This window comes from Rhinopithecus roxellana, chromosome 16, assembly GCF_007565055.1.
Source record: "Rhinopithecus roxellana isolate Shanxi Qingling chromosome 16, ASM756505v1, whole genome shotgun sequence".
Classification (NCBI taxonomy): Eukaryota; Metazoa; Chordata; class Mammalia; order Primates; family Cercopithecidae; genus Rhinopithecus; species Rhinopithecus roxellana.
The window spans coordinates 8,875,547-8,895,788 of NC_044564.1; the positions used below are offsets into that span (position 1 = coordinate 8,875,547).

Sequence of the window (20,242 nt, forward strand, 5' to 3'; positions counted from 1 at the left end):
AGTGGCTCACACCTGTAATCCCAGCACTTTGGGATTTGCTGGACAAAGCCCAGCACCTCGGCTCTGTCCCCGAAGATACCAGCTCAGAGCCTCCCATACCCACGAGATCCCAGCACCATGGGCTTGTCTCGCCCAACAGGTCCCAACTTGCTCAACAGTGGCCTTGTGCTCCAGGGAGGAGAGCTCGCCAACAGGCGTCTCTGAGGACAGTGACAACTGGCAGCCAGGCCAGTGCCCCTGTGTGCTGCAAGCTGAGGACAGTGACACCTGGCAGTCGGGTCACTGCCCCTACATGCTGCAAGCCAAGGACAGTGACACCTGGTAGCCAGGCCAGCGCCCCTGCATGCTATGAACTGTTGCCTTGCTTTGATGTCTCATCTGCTGGGAATGGCCCCAGCTCTGTGACTGCGACCATGGCATGTCCTGGGCCTCCTGGTGCACATGGGGAGGTGAGAGGTGCCCCCTGGAATCGCAGGACAAAAACAAAGCAGCTGACCTGTGTCTCAGGTACTGAACCCCGAGGGTGAGGGCTTTCTGCAAACCTCCCCCAGAAATTATACCAACCTCCTCTAGAAATTGTTATATCCTCCCCCAGAAATTATATCAACGAACCCCAAAAATTATTATATCATCCCCGGCTGCTGGTCACAGACAGGGCTGAGCAGTCCAGAGAGGCTGTGGTCCATAAAGCCCCAGGTACTGGCTCCACAGCATGAATGCCCGTGTCCATCTGAGCTGCATCCAACCCCAGGGCAGGCACAGAGACACTCCAGCCTCCACATTTACCAAAACGCCTTTTATTTACATAAGAGAAAATCTCACGTGTCCAGCTGGCCTCGTCACGGCCGCTGAAGGCGGCGCTGCTGGGCGAGGAGTGCTGGCTCCAAGGGTGAAACAAGGCCACAGGTGCACCTGGGCTTGTTCTGGCCACACCTGTGACCGGGGCTGCAGGGTGAGGTGGCTCCCTCCACACAGGCCCCAGGACACCCACCATGGCAGAGGCCAGGCTGCTGCCCCCACGCGGCCTCCACGGGGTCACGGGTCCATCTCCACAACCCCAAGGCAGTAAACAGTGTGCCTCACTTTTGCCAGGCTGAGCCAATGAAGAGGCCCCGCCCTCCCCCTTGGAAAACAGGTGCTGTTTTCCTAAGCGAGGAAAACGGAAAATGAGCACACTTTCTGTGGCTGTGAAAGTACAAGGAGGGGCTGTGCCCTCGGACCCACTGCGTGGATGGCGGACAAGGTCTGGGACCCTGCTCCAAGGAGCAGGAAGCAGGGGCCATGACCACAGGACAGGCCCAACCACAGCCCCAGGAGGAGGGACCACCCTGTATAGCCAGGTCCGGGAGCCTCTTCTGGCTGAGCAGGGCCACGACTCAGCAGGGCCCCAGAACCCGAGCAGGCCTGGAGGACCCTCAGAGCGGGGCAGGGGCGGGCACGCTGGGGAGGGGCAGCTCCAGGGCCGGCGTCTCCGCAGCCTGCGCTGGGCTGGGCTTCCGGTGGTCCAGTTGTTCCAGCTTCTCGCCGAGCTGGGAGTAAAGCTCCTTCACTGCCTCTCCACTCTGCGGGAACCACACCATGGGGCAGGCGAGGCGCACGGGCAGGCGCAGGGGGTGCAAGGGGTGGGTGCCCACCGACCACACACAGACACTGCAAGGGCAGCTTGGCACACACACACGGGGCTGGCAGGGAACAGGCACCTTCACACAGCAGCCCCCCCGGGCACCCACCTGGCCTGTGGGTTCCAGGGCCTTCTGCAAGGCCTCCAGCTTAGACGGGGCCACCCTGGGGTGCAGGTGAATGAGAAGCCGCAGCGCGTGCCGGTGGACGTTCTCCTTCCTGGAAAAGGCCGTGCAGGGCTGGGGCGGGAGGCAGGCCCTGCTGTCTGCCCAGGCCAAGCCCGGATGCAGGTGGCCAAGGCCCCTGGAGACAGGACATGGCCAGTCTCTGGGACCCTCCCCAGCTGTGCCCAGGCACCCTGCAGGGCCACATGCGGGCCCTGGTGCCCAACACACCCACCTGCAGACCCTCTGCCCCAGGTGGGGAACAGCAGCCACCTCTCAGGCTGTGATGGACAAGAGCTGAGGACAGAGTGGGCCAGATGGTGCCCAGCAGGCCTACCTCGGAGAGGCAGTGAGGAAGAAGCCATCGAAGAGGCTGCTGCAGAAGTCCTCAAGGGCAAATTCGTCGGCCAGCAGCGCAAGGCTGCCCGTGAGCAGGTGGAGGAAGATGTCGCCAAAAGCCAAGTCGCCAAAGGTCTCCACTGCAGACACAGCAGGCATCAGCCCAGTGCCACCCACCCTGCCCACCCCAGAGGGCACTTTTGTCCTCAGAGACCTCAGAACCTACTTCTGGGGGTGCTCACATGGGGGTTCTTGGATGTTCTGAGGTGAGAAGCACAGGGTCTCAGCAGGTGAAGAGGCAGGTGGGAGGTGGACGGGGCGGGCGGGTAGGGTGGGACCCTAGGCAGGGAAGCAGAGCTGCAGCCGGGGGACAGGAGGAGGGGTGGAGGGAGGAGGAGACAGAAAAACAAGGTGCTCCTCCAGTCCTGAAAGGCCTTGCCCAGTAGCCGAACCCAGGAGAAACAAGCCTAACAAATAAAGGGTCCAGCGCCAACTCCATCGAGTTCTCCCAGACTACCAACTACACTGTGCCACAGGAAGGAGAACGAAGCACTTTCACATTCTCTTTTGAAGCCAGACACCAAAACACAACAAAGATAGCAAGCGTGCCCGCAGATGCCTCACATATGACCGCAGCACAGATGCCATGGCCCACAGCAGACATCTGCCAAGGGCAAGTGCAGCACCCCACACAGGGCCCCTGCAGGGAGGGAGGGTGGCCGCCTGCGGACTGATGCCCATGGAATGATGCCAGAAGGAGCTGTGGCCAGGCCACACGGAGGTGACATGTGCAGACAGGACAAAACAAAGGTGGCCTGCCTAGTACCCCGGATGGCGCCTTTCCGAGGACAGACCCAGCTGGCGCCACCTGTGCTCACGGAGTGACAGAAACATTTCCAGGAGACCCAGACCCCCAAGGTGCCTGCCTGCCACATCTCCCAGGGCCTTGGCCGACCACGTGGCAGGCACACAGTCCCGACCAGGGGATCCAGCAGCAAGGCCCCATTGGGCAAATGCCCTGATTCCTGCAACTCCAGGGAACCCAAGACTGTGAGACAGGAGAGGGGACGGCAGGCATATCCCAACCCTGACGGGGCCGTCTGCACAGCAGACAGGAGACACCTGGAGAAGTGTGGCCACTGCCAGGCAGTCAGCAGAGGAGCAGCAGTGAACCCGGCTCAGATGTGACAATGGCCCGTGGTCACTGGTTTTAATTTTTTTGAGACGGAGTCTTGCTCTGTCACCCAAGCTGGAGTGCAGTGGCGCGATCTCAGCTCACTGCAGCCTCCACCTTCCAGGTTCAAGCGATTCTCCTGCCTCGGCCTCCCTCAGCTGGGATTACAGGCATGCGCCACCACGCCCGGTTAATTTTTCTATTTTTAGTAGAGATGGGGTTTTGCCACGTTGGCCATGCTAGTCTCGAACTCCTGACCTCAGATGATCAGCCCACCTCAGCCTCCCAAAGTACTGGGATTACAAGGTGAGCCACCGAGCCTGGCCAGTTTTTTACAGGCATTTAAAGGCAGTCTTTTTTTTTTTTTTTGAGATGGAGTCTCACTGTGTCGCCCAGGCTGGAGTGCAGTGGTGCAATCTCGGCTCACTGCAACCTCTGCCTCCTGGATTCAAGCGATTCTCCTGCCTCAGCCTCCCGAGCAGCTGGGACTACAGGCATGCGTCACACACCCGGCTAATTTCTGTATTTTTAATAGAGATGGAATTTCACGACGTTGGCCAGGCTGGTCTGGAACTCTTGACCTCGGTGATCCATCCGCCTCGGCCTCCCAAAGTGCTGGGATCACAGGTGTGAACCACCGTGCCCAGCCCCCCTCTTTTTTTTTTTGAGATGGAGTCTGGCTGTGTCACCCAGGCTGGAGGGCAGTGATCTCAGCTCACGGCAACCTCTGCCTCCCAGGTTCAAGTGATTCTCCTGTAAAGGCATCCTTCTTTTGTAGAGATGCCTACGTCTGCAGCCTGCTTTCTGTGATGTGTCAGATTTACACCCAGACATTGCCCTGAGGGACAGGCGGCCACACGCGGACCCACGCGGACCCCGGGGAGGTTGGAGACGGTGCTGGGTCCTCACCGTGCCGTGCTCTTGAACTTTATATTCTTTCACAAATTCCCACTACAAAAATGTTAAAAAATAAACAGGAGACAATTCCAAAAATCAACATCTATTCTTACTAGAACCCACTAAAAACCTAAGAAGAAGCTTGCTCTCCCCAAACGTTACTGAAAATGCATATCCCATTGGGAAGCCGAGGCGGGCGGATCACGAGGTCAGGAGATCGAGACCATCCTGGCTAACACGGTGAAACCCCGTCTCTACCAAAAAATACAAAAAACTAGCCGGGCGAGGTGGCGGCGCCTGTAGTCCCAGCTACTCGGGAGGCTGAGGCAGGAGAATGGCGTAAACCCGGGTGGCAGAGCTTGCAGTGAGCTGAGATCCGGCCACTGCACTCCAGCCTGGGAGACAGAGCGAGACTCCGTCTCAAAAAAAAAAAAGAAAAAAAGAAAATGCATATCCCAGCCTGTGGGGCAGCCACGTACTCCGAGGAGAAGCCGCACTCCTGGTTCCCTGTTTCTAGCCACAATCAAATGAGAGAAACAGAAACACACTCAAGGCCTCCCGGGTGAGTCTGTCACTGTGCAAACTCCACAGGGACTGACACAAATCCAGAAGGTGCCGCCCACTGCACACTGGGCTGGGCCATGGCCTCGTGCCCCTGAGCTATACACCTGCACAGCACGTGGCTGTACGGAGTACCGGAGGCTGCTGGGACACAACGGTAAGTAATTGTGTATCTAAACAGAGAAAGTGGAGTAAAAATACAGTATTGTCAGCTTATGTGACCGTGTGGTCGTTATGTGGTCCACGGTGGACAGAATGTTATGTGACACGTGACTGTACTGGAGTGGACAGGCCAAGGCAAATCAAAGTTATTTATAACTATGTTCCCGGAAGTCTCAAAAAATAAACAAACCGGTTCTGCCTGGTGGCCAGCGGCCGGCAGTGCAATGTCCCAGTGCCCTCAAGAGCCTCCCTGAGCCTCCAGTGCTGGCACCCGCATGAGCCCAGGAGGTCATGTCTGCCTGCGCCGTCTGATGCCACTGTCTATGGTCATTCGTTCTAGCAGCAACAGGAAACCCACGCCCAGGCGACCCACGCTCAGTGAGAGGGTGGCTGGGGACAGGTTAATACCCACAGGTAACTTCCTCCGCAAAGAAAGCTGGAAAATGCATGCACGCACTGTCCTCGGACACACCAGCCACCGAGAAACACACCAGGCACGTGCCGTGGTGTGGACGTGTCCCCAAGTTCACCGCCAGAAACCTGATCCCCAACGCAACACTGCTGAGGTTGTGAGGGTTCCATCCTCGCCAAAGCATTCACGCTGTTAGCACAGGAGTGGGCTCCTGATAAAAGGGGAAGTCTGGCCCCCTTCTCTGTCTCCATCTGTGTCTCATCTCTAGCTCTATCTATCATCTGTCTGTTTCTATGCCTCTCCTGTCTCTGTCTCTCTCATCTCTGTCTCTCATCTCTGTCTCTCTGTCTCTCATCTCAGTCTGTATGTCTCTCATCTCAGTCTGTATGTCTGTCTCTCATCTCTGTCTGTGTCTGTCTGTCTCCCCTGCCCGTGCTCTCTTGCCCTCTGCCTTCCACTATGGGATGACACAGCAAAAAGCCCCAGCCAGATGCAGGCCCCTTGGACCTTGGACTTCCCATTCCAGCCCCCGCAGAACTGCTGCTCTTTTTTTTTTTTTTTGAGACGGAGTCTCGCTTTGTCATCCAGGCTGGAGTGCAGTGATGCCATCTCCGCTCACTGCAACCTCCACCTCCCAGGTTCAAGAGATAATCCTGCCTCAGCCTCCCAAGTACCTGGGATTACAGGCACCTACCACCGTGCCTGACCAATTTTTGTATTTCTTTTAGTAGAGACAGGGTTTCACCATGTTGGCCAGACTGGTCTCAAACTCCTGACCTTGTGATCCGCCCGCCTCAGCCTCCCAAAGCGCTAGGATTACAGGCCTGAGCCACCGCGCCCGGGCATCCCTTCCCTTTCTACATTGCTCAGTCTTCAGTCTCTGTTAGAGCAGCATAACGTGGACTAAGAGAGCAAACCCCAGACAAGGCCTGAGTCAGCAGGGAAGAGCCCAGGGTCTCTGTCACAGTGGGTGCCGCAAGGCTAAAGAGGCCCCATCTCCCACGGGACCTGCAGTTCTACTCTTGAAGGCGCCCATTTGGACCCTTCCTCTTCTTCCTGGCTTACAACAACCCCTCCCCCATGGAGGCTCCCAGGAGGAAGTGGGCCTGTCACCACCGCCTGGGTGGGGGACTGGGGCAGAGGATCTCTCTCCCTCCCCTTTGCTCCATCCTCTGAGCAACTGAGGGGTCCCAGGCCCCTGGCCAGTTAGGATGAAATAAGGGCAGCTCTTGCGTCACCTTTTTGTGGGAAAGCACAAAGCTGAACTCCGTCTCCCTTTCCTAGTAAAATGAACTACAGACAAAAACGTAAAAGTGAAAACGAGGCTGTGAACGGTGGCTCAGGCCTGTAATCCTAGCACTTTTGGAGGCCGAGGCGGGCGGATCATGAAGTCAGGAGTTTGAGACCAGCCGAACCAACATGGAGAAACCCCATCTCTACTAAAAATACAAAAATTAGCCTGGCGTGGTGGCGGGTGCCTGTAATCCCAGCTACTCAGGAGGGTGAGGCACGAGAAATCACTTGAACCTGGGAGGCAGAGGCTGCAGTGAGCTGAGGTTGCGCCATTGCACTCCAGCCTGGGCGACAGAGCGAGGCTTCGTCTCAAAAAAAAAAAATGTGAAAACAAAGCTAACAAAGTTGGAAGTGGGCTGGGGAGATGACAGCTCCTTGGGGCCCTGGGGCCTGCACCCTGGGCGGGATCGCACGCGGCAGCTGCTGCAGGGAAGGCACTGCCAGCCACCGCCCGTCAGGACTCACCCAGCCCCGGCAGTAGGCGGAGGAGCGCATTCTTGTTCCTCTGCTTGGTGATATGCAGGACGTAGTACAGCCCCACCTCGCAGGCCATGCGCTGCTCCTGCAAAAACCTGTGCCCCGGGCGCCATCAGCCCCACCTGAGCCCCCACACCGACCCCCTGCCCAGCCCTGCAGCAGCCCCCCCGGCAACAGTGCCACCCCTGCACCACGGCCACCCCTGCACCACGGCCCTGCAGCCCGTACTTAGTGAAGCTTTCGGGAAGTGTGTTTGGATATGAGACTGGGGCTTTCTCCTCGGCCGGAAGTTTCTGATCCACATTGAAAGTGTAGTCATCCACCAGGAAGGACATGAGCATCGGGAGAAACCTGGTGATGAGCTCTACCTCCTATGAGGAGGGGAGGCCATGAGCGGGCCCCGCCCCTCCCCACCCCACCCCGACGTTGACACACTCCCTGCCCTGGCCCTCCTACTCCCCCAGACACCTCACCAACCCTACCCTCCTCTCCAGGTCCCCAGGTCCCTCTTCCCACCTCCCGAGTCCCCCACCCAGGTCATCTCCTCAAACCCCCTTCTGGGCCTGGATCCACACGGAGTAGCCACCACCTGTGGCCAGCCATGGTCCACGGAGACACCCCAGAACCCTCCGGTGCGCATTTTCCCAAACGGAAGGTGGGCACCTCCAGGAAGGAAGCTTTGGGACCAAAGGGGCCTCCACAATCACTTTGCTAGCGCCTCCCGCTCCACCCCACTTCCAGCCCACAGCTCCTCGGGAGAAATTGGCAGCCCCACAGGAGGCTTGTTACCATCTTGGGCTCCTTGAAGACCTGGCTGTCAATCATGTCCCAGGCTCCCTGGCCCAGTGCCAGCAGCCGGAGCAGCAGCAGCAGGTCGGGGCTGTCCTGTGGGGAGGACGGGCTCAGCGCCAGTCCCAGGCAGCCGTGTCCTGGCCATGGAGCTCCTCTGACCCTACTCATTACCCAGCAGGGTCTCTGGTGCCCATGGCCAGGACCACACGACTGCAATCACCAGCCCCACACATGGGGTGAAACCCAGTCTCACAGCAGGGAAGCACGCACCTCTACCTGGCCACTGCCTCCACACCCCGACCACCAGAGCCGGCAGGGAGGCCACAGGGCCCCGACAGCTGCCTCCACACCCCGACCACCAGAGCCGGCAGGGCGGCCACAGGGCCCCGACAGCTGCCTCCACACCCCGACCACCAGAGCCGGCAGGGCGGCCACAGGGCCCCGACAGCTGCCTCCACACCCCGACCACCAGAGCCGGCAGGGCGGCCACAGGGCCCCGACAGCTGCCTCCACACCCCGACCACCAGAGCCGGCAGGGCGGCCACAGGGCCCCGACAGCTGCCTCCACACCCCGACCACCAGAGCCGGCAGGGCGGCCACAGGGCCCCGACAGCTGCCTCCACACCCCGACCACCAGAGCCGGCAGGGCGGCCACAGGGCCCCGACAGCTGCCTCCACACCCCGACCACCAGAGCCGGCAGGGCGGCCACAGGGCCCCGACAGCTGCCTCCACACCCCGACCACCAGAGCCGGCAGGGCGGCCACAGGGCCCCGACAGCTGCCTCCACACCCCGACCACCAGAGCCGGCAGGGCGGCCACAGGGCCCCGACAGCTGCCTCCACACCCTGACCACCAGAGCCGGCAGGGCGGCCACAGGGCCCCGACAGCTGCCTCCACACCCCGACCACCCAGAGCAGCCAGCAGGGTGGTCACGTGGCCCTGACAGCTGCTGACCAAGCCCACACTCACCCTGGGCAGTGTTTCCTGGCCGACTAGTTCCTGCAGGTGCCTGACTGTGCTCAGCGCCAGCGTGTTGATGGCGAAGGGGTCACACAGGATCATGGACAGGTCCCTGGAAGGAGGCCGCCTTGGCGTTAATGAAACGCCTGTTGCCCCTCCCTTCAGTGGCACAGTCCTCAGGAGGGGTGGCCTAGGCTGGGTTCAGGACTGGCAACGGGTGCCCATCACATGCTGGGTTTCTTAAAAAAGGCTTAAAGTTGGCCAGGCGCGGTGCCTCACGCCTGTAGTCCCAGCACTTTGGGAGGCCGAGGCGGGTGGATCACGAGGTCAGGAGATCAAAAACCATCCTGGCTAACACAGTGAAATCCCATCTCTACTAAAAATACAAAAAATTATCTGGGTGCGGTGGCATGCGCCTGTAGTCCCCGCTACTCGGGAAGATGAGGCATGAGAATGGCGTGAACCCGGGAGGTGGAGCTTGCAGTGAGCCAAGATCACGCTACTGCTCTCCAGCCTGGGTGACAGAGCGAGACTCCGTTTCAAAAAAAAAAAAAAAAAAGAAAGCTTAAGGTTTGCAATTTGTCCTTAACATGTTCGATCTTCCAAATTAAAGAGTTAAAAAAACAAACAAAATAAAGCCTGAGTGTGGTGGCTCATGCCTGTCATCCCAGCACTCTGGGAGGCTGAGGCAGCAGGATCAATGCCCAGGAGATGAGGAAGACTGTACCGCGGCACTGAAGCCTGGGTGACAGAGACCCTGTCTCAAAAAGAAGAAAAAAAGTGGCAAAGGTGCGGCCAGGCAGCACTGTGTCTATACACCAGCCAGAGAATGCTGGAAAGCAAATGCCAACAGATACCCCTAAGCTCAGAGGCTGGCTCCATGCCACCGCAGACACCAGAGCCCCCTGCCCCTGGGCCTGGCTACAGAATGCAGAGTTGAGGAGGGAGACTTTGCTACCCAGACACATCCCAACAACCGTGTCCCTCAGCCGTGGGCCAGCAGTGCACAGCATAGCTCTACTGAAACATCCAGGAGGCTGGGTGTGGGGGCTCATGCCTGTAACCCCAGCACTTTGGAAAGCTGAGGCAGATCACCTGAGGTCAGGGGTTCGAGACCAGCCTGGCCAACATGGTGAAACCCTGTCTCTACTAAAAAATACAAAAATTAGCTGGGCGCAGTGGCATGTGCCTGTAATACCAGCTACCTGGGAGGCTGAGGCAGGAGAATGGCTTGAGCCTGGGAGGCGGAGGTTGCAGTGAGCAGAGATCGCACCATTGCACTCCATCCTGGGCTACAGAATGAGACTCTATCTCAAAAAAAACAAAAGAAAAAGCAACCTCAGGGAATAAACACCTGCTACCCACGACAAAACACAGCGAGCACAGACCAGATACGCACAAGGCCCTGGGGGACAGAGGCTTCATGGAGCCGACCCTCACCCCAGCACCTGCTCCTGGCCCTTCTTGACTCCATCGAGAAACCCCTGCAGCTCCCGCGCCCTCTTGCTGTCCACGAACCGCTCTCGGATGCAGGCGTCCAGGCACCAGGTGAACTGCAAGGAGGAAGCACGGTTGGGACCAGACCAAGCCTCCCAGGATGACCAGAGATCCGGCCCCAAACACAGCCGCAGGCCCCGGCCTCTCGCTCAGTCACAGCTGCTGTGAGGGAAGGCACCGGGCACCAGTCTCCTGACGGTGCAGAGTTCCCCACACCTCTAGGCCGAAGCAGCAGGGTCAGGATAGCAGTGGAGACGATGATGTTTCTTTCTAAAAGGGGACTCCCTCATGGCACCCTGAGTGTGGGGGTGGCCACTGCAGCACTCCAAGCAATGGAAGCCTCGGAGGGTGACTCAAGTCCCGGGAAGATGGTCCCGAGGCTGGAGGGTCCATATGAAGGGAAACCCCATTCCTGGAGCACTCGGTACCTGGCCAACAAGTAGTCCCACAGGCCAGGTTTGGAAAGATGGGAGGAAGCTGGGGCAATGGTCAAGGTCCAGCCTGTAGGTCCTACAGCCCTCGGGAACAGACAAAGGGCTGGACGGGGCAAGAGAGTCCCAGGGAACGGCCAGGTCTCTGGCTCAGATGCAGGGGACTAGCCTCCTTCCCCCATCAGGGTCTGGAGAGGAGCCAAGATGCCAACACACAGCAGGACAGAAAAATCACAGCCCAGGAAATAGGCTTGGGAGAGGAGGGCGCCCAGGTGGTCACTGGCCCAGCCAAACCCACAGGGAGGAGAGGAGCCAGGAGGGCCAGGAGGAAGGAGGGCGGGCAGTGGGCAGTGCTACCTTCAGGAGGGGGGTGGGGGGAAGGAGGGAGGGCAGTGCTACCTTCAAGAGGGCCGGTGTGGGGGAAGGAGGGAGGGCTGTCGCTACCTTGTGGCACGGGTCCACGGTGCAGATCTCACCCACATCCAGGTCGTGCAGGGACATGAGCAGCTCAGCCCGCAGCGTGCAGTAGTGCACATTCCGCGTGCGCAGGAAGAGCGTACGCAGAAACTGCAGCACCATGTCGTACAGCTTCACGTTCTTCCCCACCATCTGCGTCAGCCGCTGCACCACCTGCAGTGAGAAGCACCATCAGGTCCCGGGACCCTCCCGGGCTCCGCCGCAATGAAGACACATGGACATCACGCGCAGGGCAGTGCAGCCCCTCTCTGGACATCTGGATATCTGTCTTTCCTACTTTTTGACAGAAAATGTTCCCTCCTCTCTTATTAAATATTGGCACCCAGTGTGATGGTAGCAGGTTCTGTTATTTTTACCTTTTTTACAACTTTTTTTGAGACAAGGCCTTGCTCTGTTGTCCAGGCTGGAGTGCACTGTTGAGACTGTGGCTTGCTGCAGCCTTGACCTCCTGGGCTCGAGTGATTCTCCTGCCTCAGCCTCCTGAGTAGCTGGGACTACAACTGCATGCCACCATGCCCAACCTTTTTTTTTCTTTTGAGATAGAGTCTTGTGCTGTCGCCCAGGCTGGAGTGCAATGGTAGGATCTCGGCTCGCTGCAACCTCCGCCTCCCAGATTCAAGCTATTCTCCCGTCTCAGCCTGTAGTTGGGATTATAGGCACAGGCCGCCAAGCCCAGCTAATTTTTTGTATTTTAGTAGAGACAAGGTTTCCCATGTTGCCCGGGCTGGTCTTTTGAGCTCAAGTGATCCACCCACCTTGGCCTCCCAAAGTGCTAGGATTACAGGCATGAGCCACCACACCTGACCCAGTTTTTAACTTTTTTTTTCTTCTTTTGAGACTGAGTCTCACTCTGTCGCCTAGGCTGGAGTACAGTGGTGCAATCTTGGCTCACTGCAACCTCCGCCTCCCAGGTTCAAGTGATTCTCCTGCCTCAGACTCCTCAGTAGCTGGGATTACAGGGGCACACCACCACATCTGGCTAATTTTTGTATTTTTAGTAGAGATGGGTTTTTACCATGTTGGTCAGGCTTGTCTTGAACTCCTGACCTCGTGATCTGCCCGCCTTGGCCTCCCAAAGTGCTGGTATTACCACTCCCAAAGTGCTGGTGTGAGCCACTGTGCCCGGTCTAATTTAACTTTTTAAAAGAGAATTGGGCTTGGCACGGTGGCTCACGGCTGTAACTGCAGCAAATTGGTAGGCCAAGGTGGGTGGATTACCTGAGGCCAGGAGTTCGAGACCAGCCTGGCCAACATGGTGAAACCCCGTCTCTACTAAAAATATAAAAATTAGTCAAGTGCGGTGGTGGGCACCTATAATCCCAGCTACTCAGGAGGTTGAGGCAGGAGAATCACTTGAACCTAGGAGAATGAGATTGCAGTCAGCGGAGATCACACCACTGCACTCCAGCCTGGGCAACAAGCAACTCCGTCTCAAAAAAATAAAATAAAATAAAGTAAAGGCCGGGCGCGGTGGCTCAAGCCTGTAATCCCAGCACTTTGGGAGGCCGAGACAGGCGGATCATGAGGTCAGGAGATCGAGACCATCCTGGCTAACATGGTGAAACCCCGTCTCTACTAAAAAATACAAAAAAACTAGCTGGGCGAGGTGGCAGGCGTCTGTAGTCCTGGCTACTCGGGAGGCTGAGGCAGGAGAATGGCGTAAACCCGGGAGATGGAGCTTGCAGTGAGCTGAGATCTGGCCACTGCATCCATCCTGGGCAACAGAGCGAGACCCCGTCTCAAAAAAAATAATAAAAAATAAATGAATAAAAAATAAAGTAAAATATAAAGTTAAATTAAACTAAAATAAAATAAATAAAATAAAATAATAAACTCGGCCAGGCGCAGTGGCTCAAGCCTGTAATCCCAGCACTTTGGGAGGCCGAGACGGGCAGATCATGAGGTCAGGAGATCGAGACCATCCTGGCTAACCCGGTGAAACCCCGTCTCTGCTAAAAGTACAAAAAACTAGCCAGGCGAGGTGGCGGGCGCCTGTAGTCCCAGCTACTCGGGAGGCTGAGGCGGGAGAATGGCGTAAACCCGGGAGGCAGAGCTTGCAGTGAGCTGAGATCCAGCCACTGCACTCCAGCCTGGGCGACAGAGCGAGACTCCGTCTCAAAAATAAATAAATAAAGTAAATAAAATAAAAATAAACTCAAAAAATTAAAAAAAATTTTAAATAAAATAAAATAAATTAAAAAAAATAAAAATAGGCCAGGCGTTGGCCGGGCGCGGTGGCTCACGCCTGTAATCCCAGCTCTCAGGGAGGCAGAGGCGGGAGGATAGCTTGAGCCCAGGAGTTCGAGACCTGCCTGGGTAATACAGCGAGACCCCGTTCTCCACAAAAAGGAAAAAATAAAATAAAAGACAAAAAAAAAAAAAAAGTAGGCCAGGCGCAGTGGCTCCTGCCTGTAATCCCAGCATTCTGGGAGGCTGAGGCGGGCGGATCACGAGGTCAGGAGATCAAGACCATCCTGGCTAACACGGTGAAACCCCACCTCTACTTAAAAAAAAATTACAAAAAATTAGCCGGGCGTGTTGGCGGGCGCCTGTAGTCCCAGTTACTCAGGAGGCTGAGGCACAGTAACTGCCTGAACCTGGGAGGCGGAGCTTGCAGTGAGCCGAGATTGGGCCATTGTACTCCAGCCTGGGCGACAGAGCGAGACTCGGTCTCAAAAATAAATAAATAAATAAATAAATAATAAATTTAAAGAATAAAAATAATAAAATAAAATACAACAAAATAAAATAAAAATAAAAGAATCAACCTAGGATTAAGCCGACCAAGCAATTCCCTCACAGACAGAAATCGGTACAGGCAGCACCAGGTCACCAGAAGAGATGGGGTAGGAGAAAGGCCTGGGAAATGCAGGGCACCCCACAGTTCGCAGAGGGGTCCAAGGGCTCTGTCTGACAGCAACGGAACAAGAAAAAGGCCCATGGAGGACCTGACTGGGAATAAACAAACAGGGAAGGGAGAACAAAGGTGGCACTAGCCACCCCCAACAAGCCCATGCACGTGGTCAGGACCCACAGCCTGAAGGGAGCCCAGAGCCACACGAACTGTTCAGCACTTGAAGTGCAGTAGTTCAGAAGGGCGCTAAGTGTGAAAGCCTCACCGGGTTTCAAATCTCAGTGACCCTCCCACAAAAAACATTATAGCTCAATATTTTTTTTTTGCTTTTAAGACAGTGTCTCTCACTCTGCCGCCCAGGTTGGAGTGCAGTGGCTCAATCACACGTCACTGCAGGTTCCATCTCCTGGGCCCAAGTGATTCTTCTGCTTCAGCCTCCTCAGTAATTGGGACAACAGGTATGTGCCACCATGCTGAGTTAAATTTTTTTCTTATGGAGACAAGGTCTCCCTTTGGTCTTCAACTACTAAGCTCAAGCGATCCTCCCACCTCAGCCTCCCAAAGTACTAGGAGTACAGGCATGAGCCACGGTACCCAGCCCAATCCTTCACATGAATTACATGCTGAAAGATAATACTTTGGATATACTGGACCAAACAAAACATCAATGAAATTGATCTCTTTTTTTTTCTTAATGTGGATACTGAAAAATCTTAACTTATAGTTCACTTTATCTTTCTATCAAACGGTGCTAAAGTTGGTTACAGCCAAGCTCACACCTATAATCCCAGCACTTTGGGAGGCCAAGGTGGGCGGATCACTTGAGGTCAGGAGTTCCTCTTGGTTCAGCCTGGTCAACAAGATGAAACCCTGTCCATAATAAACAAATACAAAAATTAGCCAGGCATGGTGGGGCTGGCCTGTAGTCCCAGCTACTCGAGAGGCTGAGGCAGGAGAATTGCTTGAACTCAGGAGGCAGAGGTTGCAGTGAGCCGAGTTCGAGGCACTGCACTTCCAGCCTGGGTGACAGAGTAAGACTCCATCTCAAAAAAAAAAAAACAGAAAAAAAAAAAAAGGGACTAGGCAGAGTGGCTCATGCCTATAATCCCAGCACTTTGGGAGGCCAAGGCAGGTGGATCATGTGAGCTCAGGAGTTCAAGGCAAGCCTGGCAAACACGATGATACTAAAAATACCAAAATTGGCTGGGCATGATGGCACACGCCTATAATCCCAGCTACTGGGGTGGCTGAGGCAGAAGAGCTTAAACCCAGGAGGCAGAGGCTGCAGTGAGCCCAGATCACACCATTGCACTTCTGCCTGGGTGACAAGAGCGAAACTCCTGTCTCAAAAAAAAAAAAAAGAAAGAAAAGGGAAAGGCCGGGCGCGGTGGCTCAAGCCTGTAATCCTAACACTTTGGGAGGCCGAGACGGGCGGATCACGAGGTCAGGAGATCGAGACCCTCTTGGCTAACACGGTGAAACCTATCTCTACTAAAAATACAAAAAATTAGCCGGGCGTGGTGGCGGGCGCCTGTGGTCCCAGCTACTCGGGAGGCTGAGGCAGAATGGTGTGAACCCAGGAGACGGAGCTTGCAGTGAGCCGAGATCGCGCCACTGCACTCCAGCCTGGCGACAGAGAGAGACTTCGTCTCAAAAAGAACAAAGAAAATTGTCAGCAAGTTTCAGTTTAGAACAATGCCAATATTATTAACAGACAGAACCTTGGGTTTGCTATCCTCTGAAAAATGAAAAACAACTCAACTGCAACCATATTAACAAATCATTAAACACCCGAAAATTGAAGGACCAGGCCGGGCGCGGTGGCTCACGCCTGTAATCCCAGCACTTTGGGAGGCCAAGGCGGGTGGATCGTGAGGTCAGGAGATCAAGACCATCCTGGCTAACACAGAGAAACCCCAGCTCTACTAAAAATACAAAAAATTAGCCAGGTGTGGTGGTGGGCACCTGTAGTCCCAGCTACTTGGAAGGCTGAGGTAGGAGAATGGAGTGAACCCTAGAGGTGGAGCTTGCAATGAGCCAAGATCGCGCCACTGCACTTGCACTCCAGCCTGGGCAACAGAGCAAGACTACGTCTCAAAAAAAAAAAAAAAAGAAAAAGAAAAAAAGAGGGCTACCCCGGCTACTCTGGCTCGGCATGGCTGCTTTGGCAACTGTTCTCTTCACAGGTGTCTGGAGGCTGCACTGTGGTGCAGCCGCTCGGGCGGGCGGCCGGCCGGCCGGCCCGCCAGTGGTGACTACAGCAGGGACTGGCAGCCAACCCCTCCGGCTACGGGCCCCTCACAGAGCTCCCAGACTGGTCATAGGTGGATGGCCGCCCTGCTCCCCCAGAGAAAGGCCAGCTTTGAAGAAAAGCTGAAAGGGAGAAGTTTGTAAGACGAGTTGCACTGCTGTCACAGGAAATGGACGCTGGATTACAAGCATGGCAGCTCAGACAGCAGAAGTTGCAGGAAGAACAAGGAAGCAGGAAAATGCTCTTAAACCCAAAGGGGCTTCAGTGAAGAGCCCACTTCCAAGTCAATAAAAAGCAACTCTTGCCTCCCTTCCTCAGCCCCTCTCTGGACTTCTTATCACCTAGATGCTTCATCCCAGCCAGAAGAGAGCCTTCACATTCCCCATCCGTGTTCGGAGCAAAAGAGCTGGGACACCAAGAACAAGCTGTTAGATCACTGCCTGGGAGGTTTGGCTTAGTGCCCTCATCTCTGGCTCCATTCCAGTTCAGCTAAGTCTTGCTTTAAAATGTTTACCTCCTTTGCAGGCCGTAGGACTGGCCCAACTATGAGAAATAGCTGTTCTGTGAACATGAAAAGGGGACCAGCAGTTTTCCTGGTTCTAGCCGGCACTCAAGCCTTTACCAGCCCACACACAGCTTAGGCCATGTATAGCTGTCATCTAATACGTGTTTTCATGAAATGGAAAAAAAAAAGTTGAAGGACCAAACAGAACTTGCTTTTTAGAGGTGGGCGGGGGGTGGGGAGGTGCCGTACACAGTGGCTCAGGCCTGTAATCCCAGCACTTTGGGAGGCCGAGGCGGGCGGATCATGAGGTCAGGAGATCGAGACCATCCTGGCTAACGCGGTGAAACCCCGTCTTCAATAAAAATACAAAAAATTAGCCGAGCGTGGTGGCGGGCGCCTGTAGTCCCAGCTATTCAGGAGGCTGAGGCAGGAGAATAGCGTGAACCCAGAAGGCAGAGCTTGCAGTGAGCCAAGATCAGGCCATCGTACTCCAGCCTGGGCGACAAAGCAAGACTCCGTCTCAAAAAAAAAAAAAAAAGTAGGGGAGGGGGTGCTGTAATTTCTCATTAGGGACCTTTCTGTAGATTTTAATGTTGTCCATATATCACTTTAAGGAACAGTAAAATACAAACAGAAAAACAACCAACTTTCTTTCCAGCACGTGTACAAGCCAGCCCTGCCCTACCACCCAGCCAAGCAGCAGAACCATCCAACCATTCACAGGGCAGCAGAGTATTGATCCCCAGGCAGCTGAAGGGGGCTAGCCATGGCACCCCCAAAAGGTGCCCCACCCTGCACACAGCCTGTGCCCTCACCTCGCCCTGGCGCCTGGTCTTGGGGGAAGGGCTGAAAAAGTTGTGTAGGACAGAGAGCTCCGTACTGAAGAGCGCGCTCTCCTTCTCCAGGATGTACTGCTTCAGCAGCGGGGAAACCTCGTCCCCGAAGAGGGCCTGGTTGTCTTGCCAGATCTGCCGCTTCACCTCCACGGCGCAGGCTCGATACAGCTCCTTGTCAGCCATTACTAGCTTCAGCTTTTTCTCAGGAACCTACATGACACCACAGGCAGCCTGTGAGTGGCACCTGTGTCCCTGGATCTCCCTTAAGACAAGCCAAGAGGCCTCAGCACCCCCCTTCAGACCACCTGCAGCTAAGCCCCACCCCACAGGACACCTATGACTGGTTCCCTGGCCCCAGCAGGTTCAGGCAGACATGCTAAATACCAACAGCTCTTTCCCAGGAGGGGCCCCACACCCCAACTCCTCTGCTAAGGTTCAGTCTCCACGCCACTCATGTGGGAGAAGCCAGCCAGAGCTCACCATGGACAGCACTCCGGCAGGTGGCGTGGGAAGCTCCCGGAGCTAGGTGGCCACCAAAACTTCCACCAACTAAGGGCATGAGGGGTGGGCGGACGGTCCACGCCACCACGTCAGGGTTAGAGTTAGGGCCCTACCTTGGGCAGGTGCTTCATGACGCACATCACCACGGGCTGCAGGGACGGCATCTTGACCAGAGAAAAGCTCTTCTCCAGAAGGTCTTCCAGCTTCTTGTACCTGGAACAACTCACAGGATTGATGGTGCAGCGATGCGCCAGATCAGAGCAGCTACCTGCTTGTCCCCACACAGGTAACAGCTACCAGGACAAGCCTCCACGCACAGGGACACATGCGGCAAGGCTCTACACTCAGACACAGACCCAGGCCACCTCTGGGAGCAAGGATGTGGAGCCAAAAGGCTCCACATAAATGCCCCTGAGTCGATCCAAGGCTGCGAGAACAGCTGCACATCTCACCTGCCCACCCCTCCCGCTGACCCACCTTTCCTCAGCCTTCCCCTCCGAAGCGATGGCTGACACTCGCTCCAGCAGCTTGTCCCGCAGCTCATCGAACACCGACTGGTGGAACTCCAGCCGCGGCGTCCCGTGCAGGTCCAAGAAGGGGAGGGCCGACTGAAGAGACGGCAGCAGCACGCCATTCTCTGTCTGAGGAAGTCAAGAGAAATCTCAGCCGCAGCCCAGTGCGCCCGGGCACCCCAAGGTTCTAAGAGCTCGAACCCAGGGAGGTACGAACCCAGGTGTTCCCAGCAGTCCAGCAAAGGGGTGCTGGCTCTGGACTCCACCCCCAAAACAAGACTCAGACACCAACAGAAAGCCGGAAAACTTCCGGCGCCTCCGCCAGGCCCGACTCCCGCGCAGGCAGCCCTGCCCTCTCACCGGGCTCCCCCCGCCCCGGGAGCTGCCCCACCTGGAACTGCTCGATGGCCTTGAGCGGCTCCGTGCAGTTGGTCAGGGTCTCCTTCAGGTCCTCGCCGTTGGCCACGCCCAGGTCCTGCAGCCCCGCGAACATCGCCGAGGCCCCGGCCGCCGCCCGGCTAGGCGCCCCATCCCCAGCCCGCTCCCCAGTCGCCGCCGCAGACACCCCAGAAGCCCGCTCTGCCGGGCCTCGGGGGCCGCCCGAGCCCCGCTCCCCGCCGCCCTCCAGCTCGTCGAGGTCCCGCCCGCCGCGCGACTCCGCGCGCGTCCCGCAGCCGCCCACTTCCGTCCCGCACCGCCCGGGTCCGCCCGCCAACCGGCCCCCTGGAAACGCCGCTGGAGCCGCGCGCAGGTTCCTGGGAGCAGCGCCCTCTCCCGGCGCGAGAGACCCCGCCCAGCCAGCCCAGTACGCATGCGCCCGCCCGGTCCCGCCCGGTCCCGCCCCGCCCGGTCCCGCCCGGTCCCGCCCGGTCCCGCCCGGTCCCGCCCGGTCCCGGGGTTTCTGGCAGAAGAGGGCGGGTGGGAGCGTGGGGGGCGGACGCAGGGTCGGTGTGCTCTGCCAACTGACGTCATCTCAGCCGAGTGAATTTCGTGTACATAAGCATAGAAAACGCTCTAGTTGATCTCGCGGCAGCCACGCGCCGCAGGGACGTTTTGCTGGGGGTTGAGCCCCCCGCCCCTCCGCTCTGCAGGTGCAGGACACGGGCGCAGACTCCCTCCCTCCTGAGCGTGGCTTCCTCCGCGTGAAACGGGCACGAAGCCCACTCCAGCGCTGTCGCCAAGACTGAGGTCTGAGCGCCTTCAGGGGGCCGGGGCCTGGCGGAGACCGGGCCCGCAGCGGGAGCGCGAGCGACGGCCGCCCTCCCCGGCACCGGGAGGCTGTGGCGCCCACCGAGCTCCGCGGAGCCGTGAGGGAGTGTCCAGGTTCCACAGTGTCCCTTCTCATCCCAGGCGGGTGGGCTTCCCGGGCCTCCCCGCCTCTCCAGCCCGCCGTCCTCCCGCAGGCAGTGCCGCGCCAAGCACCCCACACACACCCTCTCTCTTTTCGGTCTTACCTGCCGAGTTTTTCTCTAGAAATTTCTTTCCCGCTGCCCAACAAACTCTTGCTCTTCCTTAAAGGCTCCTTC

The 20,242-nt window shown here is 57.0% G+C and overlaps 1 protein-coding gene and 1 pseudogene across 1 annotated transcript; one reads left to right on the top strand and one right to left on the bottom strand.

Moving 5' to 3' along the window:
• Positions 1-781: 781 nt before the first annotated feature.
• NELFB (negative elongation factor complex member B) lies at positions 782-19,494 on the bottom strand. Its single transcript, XM_010372645.2, has 13 exons — positions 19,108-19,494; positions 18,682-18,845; positions 18,318-18,417; positions 17,683-17,913; positions 11,225-11,410; positions 10,293-10,405; positions 8,862-8,964; positions 7,889-7,984; positions 7,328-7,470; positions 7,088-7,194; positions 2,122-2,263; positions 1,731-1,839; positions 782-1,562 (listed from the first exon to the last, which is right to left on the bottom strand). Exons 1-13 carry the CDS (start codon positions 19,207-19,209, stop codon positions 1,416-1,418), a joined length of 1,743 nt encoding a protein of 580 aa, XP_010370947.1. The 5' UTR covers positions 19,210-19,494; the 3' UTR covers positions 782-1,415.
• Positions 16,267-16,610, top strand: LOC104669619 (annotated as a pseudogene).
• Positions 19,495-20,242: the final 748 nt, after the last annotated feature.

What these genes read in the sequence shown, in the direction of transcription:
- NELFB (XM_010372645.2), bottom strand. Translation starts at nt 19,209, where the DNA reads ATGTTCGCGGGGCTGCAGGACCTGGGCGTGGCCAACGGCGAGGACCTG. An exon ending in CCGTGGACCCGTGCCACAAG is followed by an intron (nt 10,406 to 11,224) that starts GTAGCGACAGCC and finishes TCCTCCTTGCAG; the next exon opens with TTCACCTGGTGCCTGGACGC. An exon ending in CCGCCTACTGCCGGGGCTGG is followed by an intron (nt 2,264 to 7,087) that starts GTGAGTCCTGAC and finishes CTGTGTCTGCAG; the next exon opens with TGGAGACCTTTGGCGACTTG.